Source organism: Pithys albifrons, chromosome 5, assembly GCF_047495875.1.
Source record: "Pithys albifrons albifrons isolate INPA30051 chromosome 5, PitAlb_v1, whole genome shotgun sequence".
In the NCBI taxonomy this organism is placed as follows: domain Eukaryota; kingdom Metazoa; phylum Chordata; class Aves; order Passeriformes; family Thamnophilidae; genus Pithys; species Pithys albifrons.
The window spans coordinates 68987602-69008279 of NC_092462.1; the positions used below are offsets into that span (position 1 = coordinate 68987602).

Here is a 20678-nt window from a genome sequence, read left to right on the forward strand (position 1 = left end):
TGTCCGCAGACACAAGCTCTGCTCCAACCAGTAAACCTCCGTCCATAATTTTCTCCTTTTGTTCTAATTTAATAAACCCAGCGGGGAAGGGAAACAGGTGCTGAGGGCTGACACCTCTGAGCCCACACACACACATACACATAATCCCCTTTTGATCATCTAACTCCACCATTAGGGATAGAAGACCTTAAGTTCCCATTTTCTGTATATAATATCTTCTTTATATTGATCCCGCAATTATTTAAAAGAAAGCGTCATCTCCTCCCACTTCTCCAAATAAGGCTATTTAGATGCTTTCCAGATGAGTGGAGGTGTGCTGAAACAGAGCTGACAGCCAAGTATATCACAGCCAACACCATCCTTCATTCGCTCTCCCTCTCTGCCCCCCTCCCCCCGGCACACACTTTCACCGTGTCTCTCCTCCGGTGATGAAGATTACAGACTATTATGGGCAAGGGATTAATTTGTAGCCAATTACAATCCAGTGCTAAATATGAATGCATAAATAAGATACAGCCTTGCCTCTGTGCGTGTGTGCGAGAGAGGAGGGGAGGGGGGGCAGGAGCTCCTGGGCAGCCTGGCGAGGATGATGAGAAGGAAGAAGGAGCAGCTGAGTGGAGGCTCTGAGCCGAGCATCACCCTGTGACTCCCTGCCTCCCCCGGAGGCTCCCGGCCGCTGGACCCAGCGCAGCCCCGGGGAGCTGAAGGCAACGGCTCGTCCTGAGCCGAAGCGGTGCTGGGGAGGAGTTTCCAGATCAACTTCGCCGGAGGAAGTCGAAGGGAGAAGAGCAAGAGGGGAGGGGGGGAGAAGTTGCAACCGAGAGGGGCTCTGCAAAGAGTCATGAATGTGAGCAGAGACAAGGTCGGTGACATCTCCATCCCGGCAGCGGCAGCCGCGGCGGTGTCAGCCCCCGCAGCCGGCATCGGCGGGGAGCCCCGTGGCTGCCACGGGGAAGGGATGGACAGCCGCGGGGAGCAGCGGCTCTCGGCCAGCGGCGAGCTGCCGCCCTACTGCCCTGCGAACCGGGACAGGCAAGGGGACAGCCAGAGCAACACCTCCGGACAAGAGGGGGCGGTGGCCGCGCTGCCCATGGTGCACAGAACCACCTCCTTCTCCGTGCTCGACATCCTGGACCCTAACAAGTTCAACAGCAAGCGGCGGCAGTGCGCGGGCTTGTACAAATCGGCGGGGACCGAGTTCAGTCTGGGGACGGAGGAGAAGCCCGAGGACTCAGGGACGGAGCTGGCCGAGCAAAAGGCTCTCGCCGAAGATTTCGACGCGTGCAAGAAATCCACAGAGCTGATCAGTAAGTAGGTGTGGGGGTTCGAAGCCCTCCCCCGGGCCGGGGGCTGCTCGGGGCTCGCATGCTGCTGACATGTCATCTTTTCCCCGCTGGCAGCCTTGGCGCTGGGGGCTGCCAGCTGTGGGGAAGGACAAACGCGCCCTTGCACTCCTGCTGCTGGGTGTAGAGAGGTGGAATTCCGTGTTAGGATGAGGGACGGCGGGGAGGGATCTTGGGAGCATCCCCCGGGACTGGCAGCGGGTTGCCCGGGCTCGGCACCGGCCGGGCTCCATTCCCCGCTCCCGACCAGGCTGCCCGAGGAGTTCGGCGGGGACACCCCGGTCTATTCGCCCAGGAGGCGGCAGGACCAGCCCCGGGAGTGCCGGCCTGCCTGGGGCGGGGAGGGACCCCACCGTCCTCCTCCTTCTCCCGGGAGAAGGGGCAGCGGTGGCTGTGATCTCTGGCTCAGGAAAACTTGCAAGTCGCTCCTCCGGCTTCGGGGGGCCGGAGCTCCGGCCCTGAGGCTGTGAAAATCCTCCCTCCGTACCCCCGTCTCGCCTGGGTTTATGACTTTGTGTCTCTCTCCCCAGCGCTGGACCCCTCTCCCGTCCTCCCCCCGCTGCTGCCGCCCGTTGCTCTGGGCGACAGATTCAATTTTCTCTCTCCCCTTGGCTTTTTTAGGACAAATCAGACTAATTGTGACAAAATGCTGGTTATCTCTGGAAAAACAATTAAATTCCTTCGATTACATTTAAGGTAAAATGTGCTTAGCAGCGTAAAGAGGCTGGATAATGGGGAAAATCGCCCCAGAGTGGCATGTAGGACTGCCTGGATCGATATCCTATTATCGAATTGTGCATATCTCTTTCAAGCACCTTGCAAACTCTTCCCTAACATCTAAATTATAGGGTCAAAATTCGGATAATTACTCGATTAAAACCTATTACACTTATTAGGGCTCGCTATTGATCGGGAATTGCATTCGACCCAAGCTCTAGATTGCTTTTTCTTTCTGGGTCCAAATATCCCAACTTTCTCACCTCTAAACAGCGCGACTCTGGGGATCGCAGAGGGTTTGCGGGAAAAGACGGTTGTTTTGAAATATATATATAGTTATTCCATGCCTTGAGAGGAGAGAGAAGGGACAGCGAGCGTCCGGGGATAAACTTTTCAGTTAAGGAAAAATAATTTCTCTGTGTCTACGGCGAGAGAGGAGGACTCGGAGGTTTCCAACTCCGCCATAGCAGGACTCTGTCAACTAAAATTAGTCGGCAAAAAAGGTCTAGAATCTGCTCAGACAGACCTTTGACGCATTTTTTGTCTGTAAAACAAAAGCAGGAACGGAGTATTAATAGAATTCAAAAGAGATTTTTAAAAGCAGTGCGGGGCTGAGTTAGTAATTATTTCTCTAAACTTATCCGACTCTTTTCATATTAAATAGATCTGGGCGATCAGAAAGACTGACGAGGTCAGCCTATCGCTAATCTCACACTTTTATCTCCAGACAAGGAGAGAAATGCAACTCCATCGCTTCTCTCAAAATAAATACACTTGGAGGCTCCACGCCGCGGTGCGCTCTGCCCGCCGAGAAGTTCCTCGGACACTCCGCACGTGGAGCCCCTCGGTCGCATCGCCCTCATGTTATGCCAGTGGTCAGCAATAGGTCTGGGACTGATAGAAAATCACAGAATTTAATTCTTCTCTTCCCCTATTCTAATTAATATTAGTTCAAGCGGTGGTTTACTTTAGGAGAAGTGTTCCAAAAAGTAGCTCTGGACAGAAAAGTAACAGCCCCTCCGGAAAACGCAAAGGCTTTGTGGCCAAAGGAGAGTGACAACAGCGCTTGTCACTCGCCGCTCGTAAAACTATTTTAATGTTAAAAATAACAGCTAAAACTCCCTATTAAATTATCATTTTACGTATTCCAGAAACAAAATGGCAAGTCAAGCGTCCATCTCCGTCGTCAATTCTATTCGCGTTGCTTTTTTTCTTTCTTTTTTTTTTTTTCTAAAAAAATTTTAGTTAAGCTACGGCTGAGGTTTCCTAGAAGGAAAATTAAATTTCAAAATTGCCAGGTGCGAGTTGCCGGTCCCATCCGTGTGTGGGTGCTGGGGTTGCGCTCAGTAACCGGGTCTGCCCTGCAGACGCAGCTACGCTCACGTTTTATAAATTGTTGCAAAAAGTACGCCCTGCCATTTCTAAGAGGTTCTACAGGTTGCAGGACGCTCTTATGCACTCATTGGGTCGGGTTGGGATAAAACCCACCCGGTTCTCATCCATGCGGCGGCGATCGCCGGCGTTTTCCACCCACTGACCTGAACGGAAAGCTGGAAAGGGTTCCTAATAAACCCAGAATTATTAAAGGCTATTTCCCGGGTGAAAAGGACGAACTTCTCTGTCCCTTTTCTCCCGCTGAACCAGCCGTATCCGAAATCAGTGCATTGAACAAAACACACTTTTAAAACAACCCCTAATTTTACACATGGGCGTTAGAGGGTCCGGTGTGAGGATACAGATCAGATTAGAGGTGTGTTCAGGTATTTTGAGCATAAAAGCAAACTAGATTACGGACAGTATAAGGGTTACAGACCAGCGATTCGTTTCCTATTTGCGTATCTTCGTTAACCAAATTAAAGGAATCTTTGATTAGGGGTTCCCGGAGCTGCGCCCCCATCGCAGGTACGAGTGGAGGGAAGTTTAGGAGTGTTTGAGAGCACCGGCTAAAAAGCACGGCATTCACAGGCCTCTGATCCAGACCTGCCCATGGGGCCTCCCCAGCCCCGTCCCACGGAGAGGATTCGCCTCCCGTTTCCCCGAAGGAGCCCAGGCCCCGGCCCGGGTGAGGAGGAGCCGGTTCTCCGGAAAACGCAATTTGCTTTTAGGCTTCATAATGACAGAACCGTCAGCAGAAGTCCAATAGCCTTAAATATCGGATAATTACCCTGTTCTCCGATGGAGACCCGTTAATTGGAGTGTAATATAAACCCAAATAAATTAAATGACCGTTAACTAGTTTGTACATTGGACGAAATGAGTTTAATTAAGTTTGTATCTGCTCTGCTAATCAATACAAGTATTTACTCCACTTTAATACTTCCATCTAGAGAAGTGACAAGAGGTCAAACCAGACGCAGGAAGGGTTAAAAATGCCAGAGCAAAAACCAGCAAGTCTCCCATCGATTCGGAGATTTCCGTCACTAAAATTGTTAGAAGCGCTATGACATCCCAGGCACGTCTGGCGCGGCCCGGGCAAGGGGTTGTCCCCGGCTGCTCCTCGCCCCTGCCAGTGTCCCGCTGCCCCTCGGGCACCCCGGGGAGAAAACCCACCCGGGGACACCCACTGTTGTCTTCTCAAAGTCCTTTCCAGCCGCCGGGTGTTTTGTAGGCGCGTTGGCGGCGGTGGGAAGGAGGGTGTATCCCCTGACCGAGTCCAGGTCCCGGTGCCGGCTCTTGCCGAAGGTGGGAAGCTCGGAAGGGGCAGAGCTGGCAAAGCCTCTCCGGGCTGGACAGCCCCTTCTCTGCCCCACCGCGGCAGCCCGTGGGTGGCCTCGGAGGCGGCTGCGAGCCCCATCCCGACCGCTTCTGCCCGGCTTCTCGCCGTGTCTCCCCAGCCCGCTCCCGGCACCTCGCCGCGTCTCCCCAGCCCGCTCCCGGCACCTCGCCCTGTGTCCCCAACCCACTCCCGACTCCTCGCCGTGTCCCCCCAGCCCACCGCTGGGTCCTCGCCGTGTGCCTCAGCCCACCGCCGGCACAGGGGGCCTGACCAGCCGCATCCCCACGGCGGGCGGAGGGTTGTGGAGCCGGGCAATCCTGTCCCGGCAGCAACGGGGATACCGGGTGGGTGAATGCCCGGGGTGGGGCGGTTCTTTCGGGGGCGGGGGCCGGTCTGGGCGGCGAGCCCTAACAGCTGCTGTCACTTGTTTGCAGAGGACGGGGAGCTCTACAAGGCCGAGGAGTGCGACCTGGACTACAGCAGCCGGCCGAGCCGCAGCCCCGACAGCGAGCTCCAGGACGACGAGGAGCTGTGCAGCGAGGAGAGCGGCAGCAGCGGCGGCAGCTCCGGACCGGCGGCTCCCGGAGAGCCCGACCCGGGGCCTCTCCGCGCTGAGGCGGCCGAGCCTGGGGGTGTCCCGGCCCAGCCGCCCCCGCCCCCGCCCCCGCCGCCCGCGCCCGTCGGGCCGCAGCCCGGCCCGCAAGCCAAGCCCAAGAGGAAGCGGACGGGCTCGGACTCCAAGTCGGGCAAGCCCCGGCGGGCGCGGACAGCCTTCACCTACGAGCAGCTGGTGGCGCTGGAAAACAAGTTCAAGTCCACGCGGTACCTGTCGGTGTGCGAGCGCCTCAACCTGGCGCTGTCCCTCAGCCTCACCGAGACGCAGGTGAAGATCTGGTTCCAGAACCGGCGCACCAAGTGGAAGAAGCAGAACCCCGGGGCCGACACGAGCGCGCCCACGGGCGGGGGCGGCGGCGGCGGGGCTGGGGGCGCGCTGGGCGGGGGGGCGCTGCCGGGGGGGCTCAGCCCGCTCAGCCACTCCCCGCCCATGGGCACCCCACTCTCCATGCACGGCCCCGGCAGCTATGCCGGGCACCCGGCCGGGGGGCTGGTCTGCGCTGCCCAGCTACCCTTCCTGCCCAGCCCCGCCGTCCTTTCGCCCTTCGTCCTGGGATCCCAGACTTACGGCGCTCCGGCTTTCTACACCCCGCACCTATAAGCCCGACTCCCCGTCCTCCTCCTTATTCCCGGCCCACTCCCGCTGTGCCCGCCACTCACTTGGGGACCACCCGTCCGGGCTCTGGGGGACCGCTCACTGCACGACTGTGCCCTCCACCGCACCCGAGGGGTGAAACCGAGGAACGACTGGCAACGACACCGGGAGGGGGAAAGGAAAAGATGCTCCCGTCGCCCATCCGGTTGCGACCGACCCCAGGGAGGATGAAGGGGGCGGCCAGATGCTGCCGGGACCCCGCGGGCGTCTCCCCTGCCCTCCGTCCTTTCTACGCCCCTTTTTGTACGCGATGTGTCTGGACTGCGCTGCTGAGGGGAGGAGGAGGAGGAAAACCTCCCTCTCCCGTGTACATAAAAGTAGATGTAAATCATCGTTACCTGTATTTTTATTTTCACCGTCCCTAGTGGCTATGTGGGTTTGATTAATTTAATTATTATTATTATTATTTGGTTTTGTTTTCATTCCGGTCTGGCCACATTCAAATGACTTAAAAAAATATTATGTACCCATTTGACTCTCAGGGTAAAACACAGAACTATCGGTCCTGCCCCTCGACATTGCTGAGGCAACGACGTGCCGCTCTCTCCCGTGACCTCACGGTGACGATGGATGTTTTTTCCACACGTCACTCTCGAACGATCCCCGAGCCCGGCCGAGACTCTGCGGACCCCGGGGGCGAGGGAATCCCGCCCGGGAAGGGGCAGAGGGAGCTGCTGGGGCGCGGGTCTGTTTTTTTACGTTTATCATTTCTGTATATTTCTGGTTGTTAAAAAAAAAGTTTTAACTTTATAATTAATGTATAAGATGAGGGAGTTATGAGCAGGAGGTGATAAAGAAAGCACTTTGTTTGCTAAACACTTTAAATCAATCAATAAACTGTAAGGAAATGGCGCTTTCCGTGGTGGCGAGTCCCTGGTTTTCGGCTGAATCTTTTAAGACAAATTTCCTATGGACGCTTGGAGGGATGTCTTGCATCATCCTACATTTTGTTTACTCTGAGAGCGTATTTGTGATACGCAAATAAACTTTATTCTTCTTGTACGAGAGAGGATATTTCCCTTCTTAGTTCCCTTGCTTGCATTTTCTTAATTGGCTTTGCCGATTTGTGCAATATTAAAAACAAAAAAAAGGAAATTTATATATAGAGAGAAGCCGACTCTCTGCCATGTTTCCGCTGGCAGGGAGTCCGATATTTTGAATTTATGTAAAGTTAGTAAATCGGCTCTTTCATTCAGATTCCACCACTTTAAAAATTAAATTAATGTTTTGGTCGCCTCTCCGCTGATTACTTTTAAACGCGTGTAGAAATTGGACCTTCATCATCCATACTTTTTTTTTTCATTTCAAAGAAAAAGTCTATAACCTCTATAAGTACCCCGGGGTGGCTCCCGCTGGCCCAGGGACTCTGTTACCTCGTTTCCCCACCCCCTGCGTGACCCAAAGCTCTCATCTTCCACTAGTTTTTGGTGTTTGCGGGTTGGTTTGAGGCTTTGGGGGCAATTGTAAGGAACCAGCGTTATCCGGAGCGCTTTGGGGGGAGCGTCGGGCATCCTTCTACCCGCGCCACCAGCCCCTGCATCGCTGCCCGGTGGGCACGGTGCCAGGGGTACCCGGGGTATCCGGTATCCTCTCGGCTCCTTCCCCTTGGTCCCCTCCTCGAGCCCTCAGCCTGGCTGCAGTCTGGGATCGCGCACGGCCGGCGCTCCGCAGCCGCATCTCGCTCCCTCACATCTGCACCAGAATGAAATTAAATGTTCCAGCCCTCCCGTGGAAATAAAATCTGTCGCGATCGCTGATATTGGAGACCAGGGGTCAGCGGAGGCGGCTCCGCAGCGCAGATCGCCGCAGGGTCGGTGGTTTCCACTGCGCTGGGAGTTCGGGGTCCAGCAGCATGTGGGAGCCGCGGGGAGGATGTGGGATGCTCTGGGTACTCACTTCGCTGGGCGCAGAAGCGTAAAAGCGCCAAAAGTCTCGGACCAGACTCATTCGCATTTGTGAAAATCAGATCTTCCACCATAAAAGATGTTCTGAAGTAAAATTTCAGGGAAAACATCACAAGTAGTCCTTGTAGTACTGCTCTGCCCAGGTCTCACTGGGAGGAGAAAGCCAGCTAAACGGGGAAACAGATACTCAGGAGATTCTCTCACCCTTCACAACTACCCTTTTGCATACCAGGTCTGAGTAAGTGCTACTACAGCAGAACTGTTAGCTCAGGTGGGGCTTGACATAGCTGAATAAAGATATAATTCAACCCGTGTCTACACTCCGTGAGCTCCAAACAGTTCCTCCACTCCAGTGGGAAATAATTCAGTTCCAACAGGAGCTGCTCAGAGCTTCGGAATAGGTGGTATTTCTACTCCAGGTCTGTTAGCATTCTGCCAGTCAAACCTGCTCATGTGAGTGCTCTTACCCACAGCTGCTGGATGAAGGAGTCAGTTAGCCTGAGATTCCCAGTCATTAAACACAATTTAACAAGGCTTCTCACATTTTATAGCAGTGCTGACAACAGAGCCACAGGTATCTTTCTCAGCATAGTTTAGGAAGTTATTGATAACCCCTACTTGAGTGCCTCATCCGGAGGTCTGAGCTCATAGAATTCAAGAACAGAACTACAGAGCCTCAGTTCTGGTGCGTGTCTTGCCCTGCATGCAGCCCAGGCAGTGGTGCAGGGCACATCATACACTCAAGTCACAGGACACTGTCTGTATGCAGAGGGTATTTACAGAATCAGCACCAAAGAACTCAAACAATACTCCCTGGGCCATGGCTTTGTGACTGGTTTGTGGTGTTGGACTCAATAGTGAGAAGTGGTCTGGTCTCTTCTCCCAAGCACTCAGCAATAGGACAAGGGGGCACGGGCTTAAGCTCTGCCAGGGGAAATTTAACTTGGATATCAGAAAAAAATTCTTTCCAGAGAGAGTAATCAGGCATTGGAATGGGCTGCCCAGAGAGGTGGTGGATTCACCATCCCTAGAGATTTTTAAACGCAGATTGGACTTGGTGCTGAGTGCCATGATCTGGTAAATGGACTAGAGTTGGACCAAGGGTTGGACTCGATGATCTCAGAGGTCTTTTCCAACCCAATCGATTCTATGATTCTATGATTCTATTCTAAGTGGGATGATCCTGGCACAGAACAGCTGTTGAGAAACATCCCTGGTGTGAATGCTCAGCCCTCAGTGAGCAAAATTCTCTCATCTCCCTCAACCTCCTAATTCTACCACCTGTGTCCCTGCCCACTGGCACTCTGGCTCTCCAGCAGAATGAAACATGGCTTGGTGCAGCAACGTGCGGTTGTCCTACCAGATCTCACCAAAAGTCCCATAGTGACCCCCCCAGCAAGGTCCAAACCCAATTCCCATATGGCACCTACCTGATGTAGCTGATGCACCTGCTGCACAGCACACAACGCCTGGTGCTGCTGCACAGAGCTTTTGAAAGGGCTGCAGCTTGTTGTCAGTGAGTCATCAATGAGCTACAGACACCCTGGTACAGTGTAAGTACATGGTATTGACTGAGGGGACAACGGTTCTGACACAAGCAGAAGGTATTTGCTCTGGTTCATTCTGTGGGCTTAATATTTTTAAAATTACTTTATTATTCATTCATAAAATTCAGTGTTAGGGGACTCAGAATGCAGAACACATGCAAGAAGATGCTTAGCAAGGGTTTGCCAAGGGAAAAAGTCTCAGCTCAGATAAAACAAGCAGCTCATTTGGAGCCTGATTCAGTATGTTCAAGTGACATCTTTGGCACATACCAAAGATGATCTGGGGCATCAGCATATTTTTGAACTAGTTCCCATGAAGTCAATGTTACATCCAAGGGTGCGAATTTATATTAGTGAGAAAAGATTCACATCTTAATTGCATCTTGCTATTGTTCACTATATGAATGAATGAGGTTAAGAGAAAAAGAAACTGCATCTATTTTACTTCATGTAATTCAGCTTATTTCAACAAACAAGTTTCAGTTGCTCATGTTTACTTAAACAGCAGTAAAATACCTTATAGTCAAATAACAGAAAAAGGCCCATAAATACAGACAGGTACATTCCAATTGATTGAGAGAGAACTGATACACCATGATGTCTGCTTGTAGTCTGCTATATTGGCAAATATCCAATATTCAAGTTTAAATACTCAAAGAAACATCTTACAATGTCTGGGCAGTTCTGGCCTCCAGGTTGTGTCTCAAAGAGTAAACAAGGCAATATGGTTGTTGTAGAATTTTCTTAAGAGCAAATGAAAGAAAGACATTTTTCTGGTACTGGAAGATCTGCCAGACTCTTCTCCTTTGCTGATGCTGTCTGGCAGAGATGTGACTTCATACTGAATAAGTTTTAAAACAGGTTATCACAGCCTCAGAAACAACCTACAGCTGCCTTTTCAGGAGATTTCCTGTTGGTGCTGGAAGTTCTGTAGATGCTCCCTGTATGAACAGAGAAACACCCAGGACACAGAGAGCATGGCCAGGACCCAAAAGTCTGCACATTCAGGGTCAGGCAATGTCTGTATGTGATTTACTAATTTAATCTCATGACATGAAAAATGTCCAGCTAGCTCCACCCAAAGTGCTAGACTTCATTTTAAAGTACATGTTTTAAGATTTTCTTCTCTGTAATGACACAAACCAGAAACATTTTACGGTGACAATTCAGGAGGGATGACACCACAGCAAGGAACTGCAAGTCACAGAAATACTTGTGTGCTATGACATAACAAAGATTATTATGATTGACACAGTAAAGATTCACCCCCTTCAGTAAATCGCTGCTTTTTCAAGAGAAGAAAAATAGTTCTACTAACCTTAGTACAAATAAATCAATTATTGTTCCTTTTCTTTCCCCCCCCCCTCAACCACACACATACAAGGACTCGCCCTACACATACAGGTGCTCTTTCCTGTCTTTTCACCTGTAACACAGGTAGGGTGACAAGCTTTATTTCATCTGCCTTAGCTCCCAGAGGCTGAAGGAGGGGAAGGGAATTGCAGGAAGGAAGCATTTGGGTGAGTTGCTGGTGGGGTTCCTCCAACTCCTTGTGTTGACTCAGAGTTTGTAGTACCAAGCTGCACTCTCTGTGACCTGTTAAATATTTTGAGATTTGTGATTAAGGATGCTCTTTGGGCCTTCAAGCACCAGCATTATGCCTCATAGTGGTGATGTGGAGTGAAATACTGTGTTTGCCTTGAGCGTGCCCTGCAGCTCACCTGATCACACTTGCCTTTGCTGCCTCTGCTTCAGCATAGCAGGAAATAAACACTTGTGCAAGCAACATTTAATTTCTGCCCTAGTAAAACAGTGTGGCAGAATCTCCTGGTGCTGTTAGCCTTCAGCTGCCAAAAATACTATTACAAAAACTCAAAGATATCCAAAAGCAATTTCCAAACAAGCAGAATCATATATTATATTTCCATATACCTCTTACAGTGCGTGAGGATAAGAGTGGCTCCATAATGGCATTATAAATACAGCAAATTAATGGTGGATGCAATGCCAACACCTTGTCATTATGCAAATTGGAATGTCGGCAGAAATGGATATTCAACAACCTCTTTCTAAGTAACCAGACGCCTAATGCTGCTCATTACATCTAAACTAATTAGGACCACATTTAAACAATTTTAATAAGCTTTTTCCTTAACCCCTTGACAGAGGGGATTCCTGATGCTAAAACAAACAAGCACTTGGCACAGGAGTCCTGGGGGTTTGCTCAAGGTGCTGCAAGGCAGAAGAGCAAGGGGAAGTTGACCCAAACCCCCAAATGACAATATTTAAGTCACAGACATTTAGAGATGGAGAAACATTGCACTGGCATAAAGTCCAGTTCAGTTTGCCCAGGCTCTGGTGCTGCCTTGTCATGAGCACAAACACACCCGTGCCCTCCTCCCAGCACAGCAGAGCCCTCCTGAGCTGGTACTACATTTAGGCTCTGTACTACCCACATCCAGCCAGTAGGAAAGGCTCAGCAAGGACACAAATGTATTACTTTATTCACTCAGTCAGCTTTGAAAAAGAGGAAGGAAAGCATCAACTCAGAAACATGAGTAATTAATGGATCTCTCTTCTTTTCCTTCAGGGACAGCATCCAACTCCCACAGCTGGAGACAATAACTTCATTCCATGGTCACAATTTGTCCAGCTGCTGGGCAGATCCAGCTCTCATCCACATGTTTTTCCAGGAGACGTGGAATCCTTAGCATCTCTTCCAGCTGAAGGAGTCACCAGTGCTGCTGGATGGGGAGGGGCCAGACCGGTCTTGATCTGGGCTGCTGCTCTAGGGCCTTTCCCACCTTCTTTCTTAATACCTTCAATTTCTCTTAGAGGATTTTGTAGTAGGATCATCACCACATCCACTAAGAGGGATGCTCCTCGAGCTCTGAATGTACCAGCAGGGTCTGATTTCTCTCACCACCTTTCTGTGTAATCCTCCTGGGTCTCCCCACCCCACCCCCTGGCAGGTGTCCACGCTCTGCCTGGACGTGGCACAGCTGCAGCATGTTGGCCCCATGACACCAGCTAAGCCGGGAGGGACCTACCCAGGGCCTCCACCTCCAACCCTCCAACTGGTTGCAAGGGAACTGGATTTAGGTGGGGTCTCTTGCCTGAGCTGTGGTGTTTGTTCTGCCCTTGGCTGTGTAGCTGACTGGCTCTCATGCTGATCTGCCCTTGCTGACTTGGCTCCAGACCTGCCTTTTATCTTGGTGGACCTTCAGGTAACTGCTGACCGGTAGCTGACTCTGTTATTACCAAGACTGAGTATTTTGTTTGGGGGTCTGTGCTGGTGCCCTCAGCAGGAAGGCCATTGCCCCTTCCTATTTTCACCTTCAGTTCCTGACTTGCCTCTGACACCTGGACTCTCTACTCTGTTTTTTCCCTCACCTTTCTATGGATTTAATTCCCCCTGTACTCCCAGCACTGTGGAGTTTTCCTTGGGCACTGCTTGGGGCAGAACTCTGATGTTTGCAGGTGCAAATTCAAGTGTTTTCACCCAGGAGCAGGATGCTGTTGTTTCAGGTATATTTAAATGTAGCTGTCCCACTGCAACCCAGAACAGACACCTAGAGAAACTGCTTTCCAGTAATTACTAGAATAACACACTTCTCTGAGGCTTTGGTGCTCAAGAAGCCCTGAGGACTGATCTAGCTGGTGACAGTATCTGTGAGGAACTTCTCTCCCGAATTCGAAACTCAGTGATGTTATTAATGGCAGGTGTCAAGGGAACAAGGATTCAGATCCAGCCCTCCCTGACTCAGTCTGGGGACTGTAATCTGAAAGGCTCTCATTTACTCTTTGTCTGGTTTCCTACCTGAAGCATTTTTAGCTCCACTGTCGTTCAGTTTCAGTTCCCATATGAAAACAAGTGAACTATCTCCTACGAGCTCCTTTGGATTTGTCAGTGGTTTGGGCTGATCCCTGAGACAGGACATGGGACTGTCACCTCTGAGCCTGAAAAGGGACCTGAACTTCACCTCCTCAGAGCGTTTTCCAGCATGAGAGCTGCTGGGCGCGTTGATCGGCACTGCCTGTTTAAAACCAGTGACTGTTAAAGGTGTGTGTTTGGGGGGTGTGAGGCATCCCAAAAAGTTTGGTTTGAAATGCCCGATTTTCTTCTGTTAATTACTGCTGTAACATTCAGATGTCCTTACCGTTTCCGATGCTTAAGCTACAGAGACATTGTATCACCACCGTGATTAAAAGCATTAAGTGTTTACCAGCACTAGTGAGCTCCACACGCAGTTGTACCACGGCCAGGCATTTGCAGAGTGTGAGATACCACCAGATGGCCTGTCTGCCCCTGCTGACCTGCGGTGATACTGCAGGATTGAGGCTTTGCTGGCTGCGGTGCTGAGTCAGCACTTCATGTAAGTAGGAACACCCTCACTGTCCATTTCCACAGCCACCTTAAATGGAACAGGTTTATTTTTTGTTTTCCACAAAAGATTTTACTTTTTAAAATAATGTCTGCTTTGATTCACTGATGCTTTTCCCAACATGCAAATTGTTCTGTGTGGTACAATCCACTGTCTGTGCAGAATCACTTACAAATCCCATGTCTATGTTTTGCTCACAAAATCCCCAATAAACCCAACAAAAAACAACCCCAAAACCCCAGATAAATAATTTAAAAATAATTTTTAAGATCTTCTAAGGGTTATAGTTTTCTGATAGAAATTTTCAGCCAGACATGGTTTATTAAAGCCAAGCCTCAAGTTAAGTTTAGAGAGAATAAAATCACAAGGTCATTGTGCCAAAGATGAGTATGGATCCATCATCCCCGTAACATCAGAGGGGATGTACTGAAGGATTGCTGTTATTCAAAAGCCCTGCTCACCAGCTCCTTACCAAGCTCATTTATGTCACTAAGCACTTTGCATTAGAGGATCAGACCCTTCATTCCAACCTTAAACAGCACCAAATCCATACATACCATAGTCTTTTTCCTTCCAGGCTTTTACTTCCCAGATGCAACCATGTGCTCAGGTAAGAATAGCTGTGGAGAAGTCTTTGCTTTCAGTTCTTGTTTTAGTGCTGGAACAGCCCAAGTTAAAAAAGATGACTTAGATGCATAAGCACAGCTCATGAGTTCTTTTGGACACAATATTCAACCTGCATTACAAATGTTCACCTTAACAACACTCTTAAGGGCCCAGGAAACCATACCCAGTAGCCCCAGTAAGCAGAAGTACAACTGCAAAGGTGTCTGAGTTAGAAAGACAAAAACACAGGCAGAGATTGTATGAATGATACTTGTATTTATTTTTTTTTTCCCAGAAGCCCTGAGGACAGGAATAGAAAAGTTCCAGTAGAAATGTCACACAAATGAACAATTAAGATTTAGAGCTCAGAGACCTCAAATTTGTAAATTGCTGTAAGTAAAGTGACACACAAAACTGTGAAGTATCTAAAAAGTGGATTGATCTGGTTTGGACTTAAAAGGACTTCTATTTAGTGAAGGTAAACTGGATCTTTGGAGATAGATGCCTTTTTCACTTTTTTTCCTCCAGCACAGCTACAGATACACCCAGGAAAAGGAGGAAGCTTTTCCAAACCTTTCGAAATTGTGTCTGACCAGTTCTAATGAGAATACTTAAGTGACAAAATTCAAGACCTGTTGTGTGTATATATGCTGAGTTGCTCTTGTAGAGAAATAATTAGATTAAAAGAGGCAATAATTAACATGGGAGGGGAAGGGTTTGTCAAACACTGGACCAGGGGAACACACGTGCTGGTAAGAGGGGCTAGGCTAACAAAAAGGTAGGGCTACAGAGGATGTGTGATCAATGCATTCTCCTATGAATGGTCAATGGTTTGTCTTGCTTCAAGACAGAAGGGGAAGAAAAAAACTTATTTCCAACTATATTCCTTACATGACAGGGAAAGTTCTTACAATAAAAATTTTTAAAAAGGCAGAAGAAAAAAGTGAAAGAGCTTTAAAAGAAGTCATTGCTGGCCATCAACCTGGCCCAAAGTCCAGGTATCTGTGTCTGAGTTAGCCACCTCTGAGTCACTTGCCAGGAAACCTTAACTCTGCAGATTCTCTTTCTGCATGAAAGAGGCACACTAGGAAAGCAACTTTTTTTGGTGCGTGCTTTTAATAAGAAAAGGTGAAGAGCATGTAGATCACACAATAGCATCAGGGTTACAGAGAGGAAGCTTTAGCTGCTATTTCTAGAACTGACATGACTGAGTAGCATCACAGAATCACAGCACAATTTGGGTTGGAAGGGACTTTAAAGATCATCTCATTCCAGCCTCCCTGTTGTGGGCAGGGACACCTTCCACTCAACCACGTTGCTCATAATGGAGCATTACTTAGTAAACACATCTTTCCCCGCCCCCCCCTTCAGATTTTCACTATTTCCATTTTCAGTCTCAGTCTTTGGCCTTTTTTAAAAGGCCCCAAACAGGAACTCCATGGGCTAAAGTGCACCTACTTTTTTGGTGGAAACCTCCTAGTGCGGAAATTTGCTGCTTAAACCAGCAAGGAAGGGTTAAGTGTCACTGCACAATATAAATTCTCCACTCTTCCTGCAAGGAGGAGAGAAAACATGATTTATAATTGAACATCTTCAGCCTGTGCAGGCTCACGAATCTCTGGAATAGTGGCACAAGGACCTTTGTGGCTCTTTCAACTGTCAATCAGCAAGTGCCAGTTTCTTTTGGACTGTTTGGGAATTCCAGGATTCAGTGATGAAGGTTACATTCAAATATGTGGGATTTGGTTGTTGTTGGGTTTGTGTATTTTCTTTTTTTTTTTTTTTTTGTTTTCCTGTGTGATTTTGTCCTTAATAAGAAATCAAATCAATTTAGAAGCTGATTAAACTGACCTGCTGATGCACTTTGTGCCTATCTCCATTTTTACCAGAAGTCTTCACTGCCACATTAGCAAGACTGATAGCAGAAGTGGCTTTGCTTTCCAGTGCAGTAGATATTATTTGAAAATCTGGCTCTTTATTATTTTATTTTTGGTAGTTCAGAAGTATATCAACCTGTGCTGAAGAACAAAATGTCTTCCAAAGTGCAGAGCTCTTGCAAGATAAACTGCCAAGATTCAGCATTAACTGCTTTCTAAGCAATACTTGTGCAAGTCAGAAGGCATTTAGCACAACTGTAAATTAGCTTTTGTGTGAGGTGGTCAGAAACTATACTGAGTTGTTAAATTTTTCTACATTTTTAATTCTTATAGTCTGCATGAGGAAACAGCTACAATAGGTGAGTGACTAAGCTATAGAATCCATTCTACTTTGTATTCAGTATTTTATTGAAGAATTTTGCAGTTCACTGTCCTGGTTCTCTGGATTTCCTTCACGCACAAAGCTGTACAAAATCTTGCAAGAGCACAGCTGGTCAAGGTTTCATTCATTCATTCTCCTTAATACATGACTAGAGCCAGCAAAGCAAGTTTGAGAGGTCTGGTTAAATACCCAGCCAAGACCTACAACCCACACTAAATCCAACTGCCTGACCTCAGTATGCACATTAAATCTCTGGAGTCAGAGGGGTCCAGATGCTTGTGCTTGTATCTGAATCCTTAGCTGCACTCTCAGGCTGCAGCCCAGTGTCATTCTAACTGATTCAAGCCAGGCAGTTCACTAGTACACAGACCTACTGAATGATTTTTTTAAACCTCATACTTTCATTTCATGCTGGAGCTTTTTGATAGCAATTGAACTGGAGCACAGCCTGTATAACTCTACAGACTTTCACACTGTGCTTTCCAGGAGTAGTTCTGAAAGGCAGTGGGATACCATCTTGAGAAGACAAGAACCAGACCAGGATGACCTTTGCCATTTCAGCTCTTCCACCTGTGCCACAGCCACCAAGTTTGAATTAGCTCCTGGATTTCAGTTTGCTGAAATCAAACTCGACTCCACTCACGAGCTGAAGGCATCAGTTGATTTGGAATTTTTTAGTGTGGACACAAGAGGTTTTTAGAGGAACTGCAGGAACCACTGTGCTGCTTGATGTGGCACACTTTCCAGAACAGGAGGCCGTGCCAACACTCTGTGCACTGCCATTCCTGGTAGAAATCTTATCTTTTTAAGGTATCTTTTTTTCTGAAGGCATGAACGTGTAGGCAAATTACACACAAATGTTAGCAAAGGAAGTATAAATTACATGAGTCCCTTAGGAATGACAAAAAACACCCCCAAAACCTGAAGATTTTACCCCAAGTATGTACAAGTCATAAACCATCTCTATTACATGTACAATTCAAATAATTATCAACTTGTTAAATGCATTCCATTCTATATCACCACATCTTTGCCAAAATTAACATTCATTATCAAATAAGTTAAAATTTGAAGCAATTTTAAAGCAAGCCCCATAAAAATGTGCCTTGCAAGTTATTTTAGTGTAAATACAAATATCTTTGATCAAGATTTTTTTACAGTTGCACTCAAGGGCAAAGGTGATGAAGAATTTAATTCAGCGCATAGTTAAACTGGTTGGCAAACTTCTCATGCTTTCTTTGGTCCACTCGGTTCATGGCTTTCACCACCCGTTTCATGGAACCTCTGCAAGAGAAACAAAGAAACAGTAACAGTTATGGTGAGTCTATGCAATCTTAGAGAATGTTTATGAATGTTGGGGGAAAAAAGAACTATGATTAATCACTACCAGGCTTCTGAACACAGCATTGATGAGGCTGAACAAATTTGTCTTGTTAACTAAATTAGCTGCAGGAATATAAATAGTTTAATTCAGCAATGATTTTATTAACAGGAGTAAACAAATTCAAGTCTTTTAGTTTAATGGCTGAGCATTTCACCCTCCCAGCGTTATTTCTGACAGCCACACACGGCAAGTTTGATCTTTAAAAGCACCTAACTGCTCTCAGGGAAATAATAACTAAAAGTATCCAACAGGATTTTAAAAAATACTCAGAAACCCTTCTGAAATCAATCCTCAGTGCAGAAGGTCTGTGTGAGGGAAGGGTTTGATGTTCACTTCATGTAACCATAACTCACTTAGCAACTTTCACAGGTTACTAAACCCCTGTTTTATCAGATGTGGGCCAAGCTAAGACTGGCAACACCAGCAACATTCCCATTCTTGAGCACTTTTAATCCACAAGCACAGCACTAGTTTAGGAAGACACAAGAGAGTGTTGTGTCTGTGCAGAGAGCCAGGTTACTGCTGCAGGAGTTAACTGCATGGAGTTTAGACAGTCAGGACAGTGTGTCCAGTATCTTCTATAAAGTGGGAATGGAGTCTTTGTTGTCTCAGGATGGGCAAACATTTAGCCCTCTGCAGTACCTGCTGTGCTTGAAGGCAGCTTTGGAATGTTCTTCAGATTCCAAAAGGAAATGAAAGAATGGACTTTAAAGCTGTTAAGCTTCCTGGTGCTCCTCAATCCAGTGAGGGCTTGCTCACCTGTTGCTGCTCTATTTGCTGCCATGATTTCCTCCCAGTAAAATCCATGCCCAGAGATTTCCTTTGGGAGGGACTGCTCTGCTTCTGAGCTGGGTAAGTAAAGACACCTGCAGTTTTTTCCCTCCACCAGCTTTGGAGTGAAGATCACATAGCTGAGATTTTGAAGGTGAGGGAAAATGATGCTTACACAGCATGAATAGGAGCAGGAGATTGTCATAAAAGACAGAGAGACAGCAGCTCTATATATCCTCTAAGTGGTAAGGCAGAGGAATGGGCTCACAAATCCAGAGGGGTAAGAGAGCAGTCAAGAGAATGCCCTGTTGTGAACACCTGCCCCCTCAGAAACTTGGAGCAGCTGTTGTGCACAGCTGAGTGCACCTTGCCTTGGGATTTTTGTTCTTCCCTGGATTCCAAAGTCCCCATTTTTACTGGTGACTTTAGATGCCTCTGGCACTTAAGCTCAGCCATTTGAGGCTGATACTTGCAGGTGTGTTCAGATGTCACCCTGCCTCTATTTATGAAGGAAGTTGTCCCCTAACATATCTCCAGATAAAGTCCTGGATGCTCTGCTGATGTGGGAGGTAGAGTAGCTATGGGCTTGGTTTGAGGGATTATGTCCCATTTAAGAATATGGCTCTGACTGATGTCTCCTTTGATTCCTACTTCAGAAATGCAGTTGGCAAGTTCCACCACACAAAGTGGGTGGTTTCAAGTCCAGTGCTGTTAGACTCTACATTGTCACAGTCTGCCTTTATCACTTCTGAGGATGCTGCAAGCTGTGCAGTAAAATGAAGACAAGATATCTACCTGGCAATGTGTCCCAGCCTTTTTCAGGATCAGGCCCTACACCCTATTCCAGCTCTGCTCCCATGGTTATCTCTGAGAGACAAGCTGAATTCTGCTGTGGCCAACTGCTCTCTGTAACAGCTTCATTACAAAAGCCATTTTGAAACATCTGAAAACAGAGCTTTCTTCTTGATAGTGCACTAAATGGTGGGTTAAAGGTTTTCTCAGCAGCAACTGCAATGAAAACCAACATTCTGAAAAATACACCTTAGGAGAGGTATACTTTAACAAAATCCTGCCAATAAAGTTACCAGAGTAAGGAAAATGTGGTCATGGTTTTGCACTACAAATATTACCTAATTGGTGGGAGAAAAGTGAGCCTTTAGCAGTGCAGAGTGGCCTTGACACTTTCATGTCATGTAGGTTTTACATTAGCACCACTGGATTGTGCGATACTGTAAATGAAATGAGATCCCACTTTGATGATCTGTGTGCAATTTCACTTAGCTTTATTGGCAGACTAGAGCCTGGGTTTATCACCTATACATTTCAAGTAATTTGGGGTTGTTATAAGGAGCCAAGGTTATCATCTTGTTTAGTGCTGCAAAGCATGAAACCTATTAAAAACATGACAGGTTTGAGTCCCTATGCCTGGGACTAACACATACTCAAAATCATTAGCACGAACCACAGTAAACCATGACATGAAATTCTGATCATTAGAACTGCAGGCCTCTGACTTCTAAGACCAGGTGACATGAGAATTTCACAAAAAAGTGCTCTTTCCATAACTAAAAGCAATGTGGATTTGCCTTTGTTATTATAACCATTAAATCAGAAAGGGAAAATAAAGAGTTTAAACAACTATTGTGCCTTGGATGCTGTTCAAGTCATCCAGTATGTTTAGGGAATAACCCACCATCCATGATTTTATAATAATAATTTTGCTTTTTGATTTGACAACTTTACACTTCTCACTTTGACTACTTCATTTTTGATATG

At 47.7% G+C, this 20678-nt stretch overlaps 2 protein-coding genes across 2 annotated transcripts in view; one reads left to right on the forward strand and one right to left on the reverse strand.

Annotated features, from left to right (window-relative positions):
• The first annotated feature begins 958 nt into the window (after nucleotides 1-958).
• On the forward strand, nucleotides 959-5992 carry NKX1-1 (NK1 homeobox 1). Its single transcript, XM_071555246.1, has 2 exons — nucleotides 959-1307; nucleotides 5211-5992. The coding sequence occupies exons 1-2, from the start codon at nucleotides 959-961 to the stop codon at nucleotides 5990-5992; spliced, it is 1131 nt and encodes a 376-aa protein (XP_071411347.1).
• Nucleotides 5993-14744: 8752 nt separating this feature from the next.
• UVSSA (UV stimulated scaffold protein A) overlaps nucleotides 14745-20678 on the reverse strand; it is a 56250-nt gene continuing 50316 nt past the window's right edge. The window contains exon 13 of the mRNA XM_071556973.1: nucleotides 14745-18031. Coding sequence (XP_071413074.1) covers nucleotides 17938-18031 — 94 coding nt within the window. The 3' untranslated portion in view covers nucleotides 14745-17937. The remainder of the gene's footprint in view (nucleotides 18032-20678) is intronic.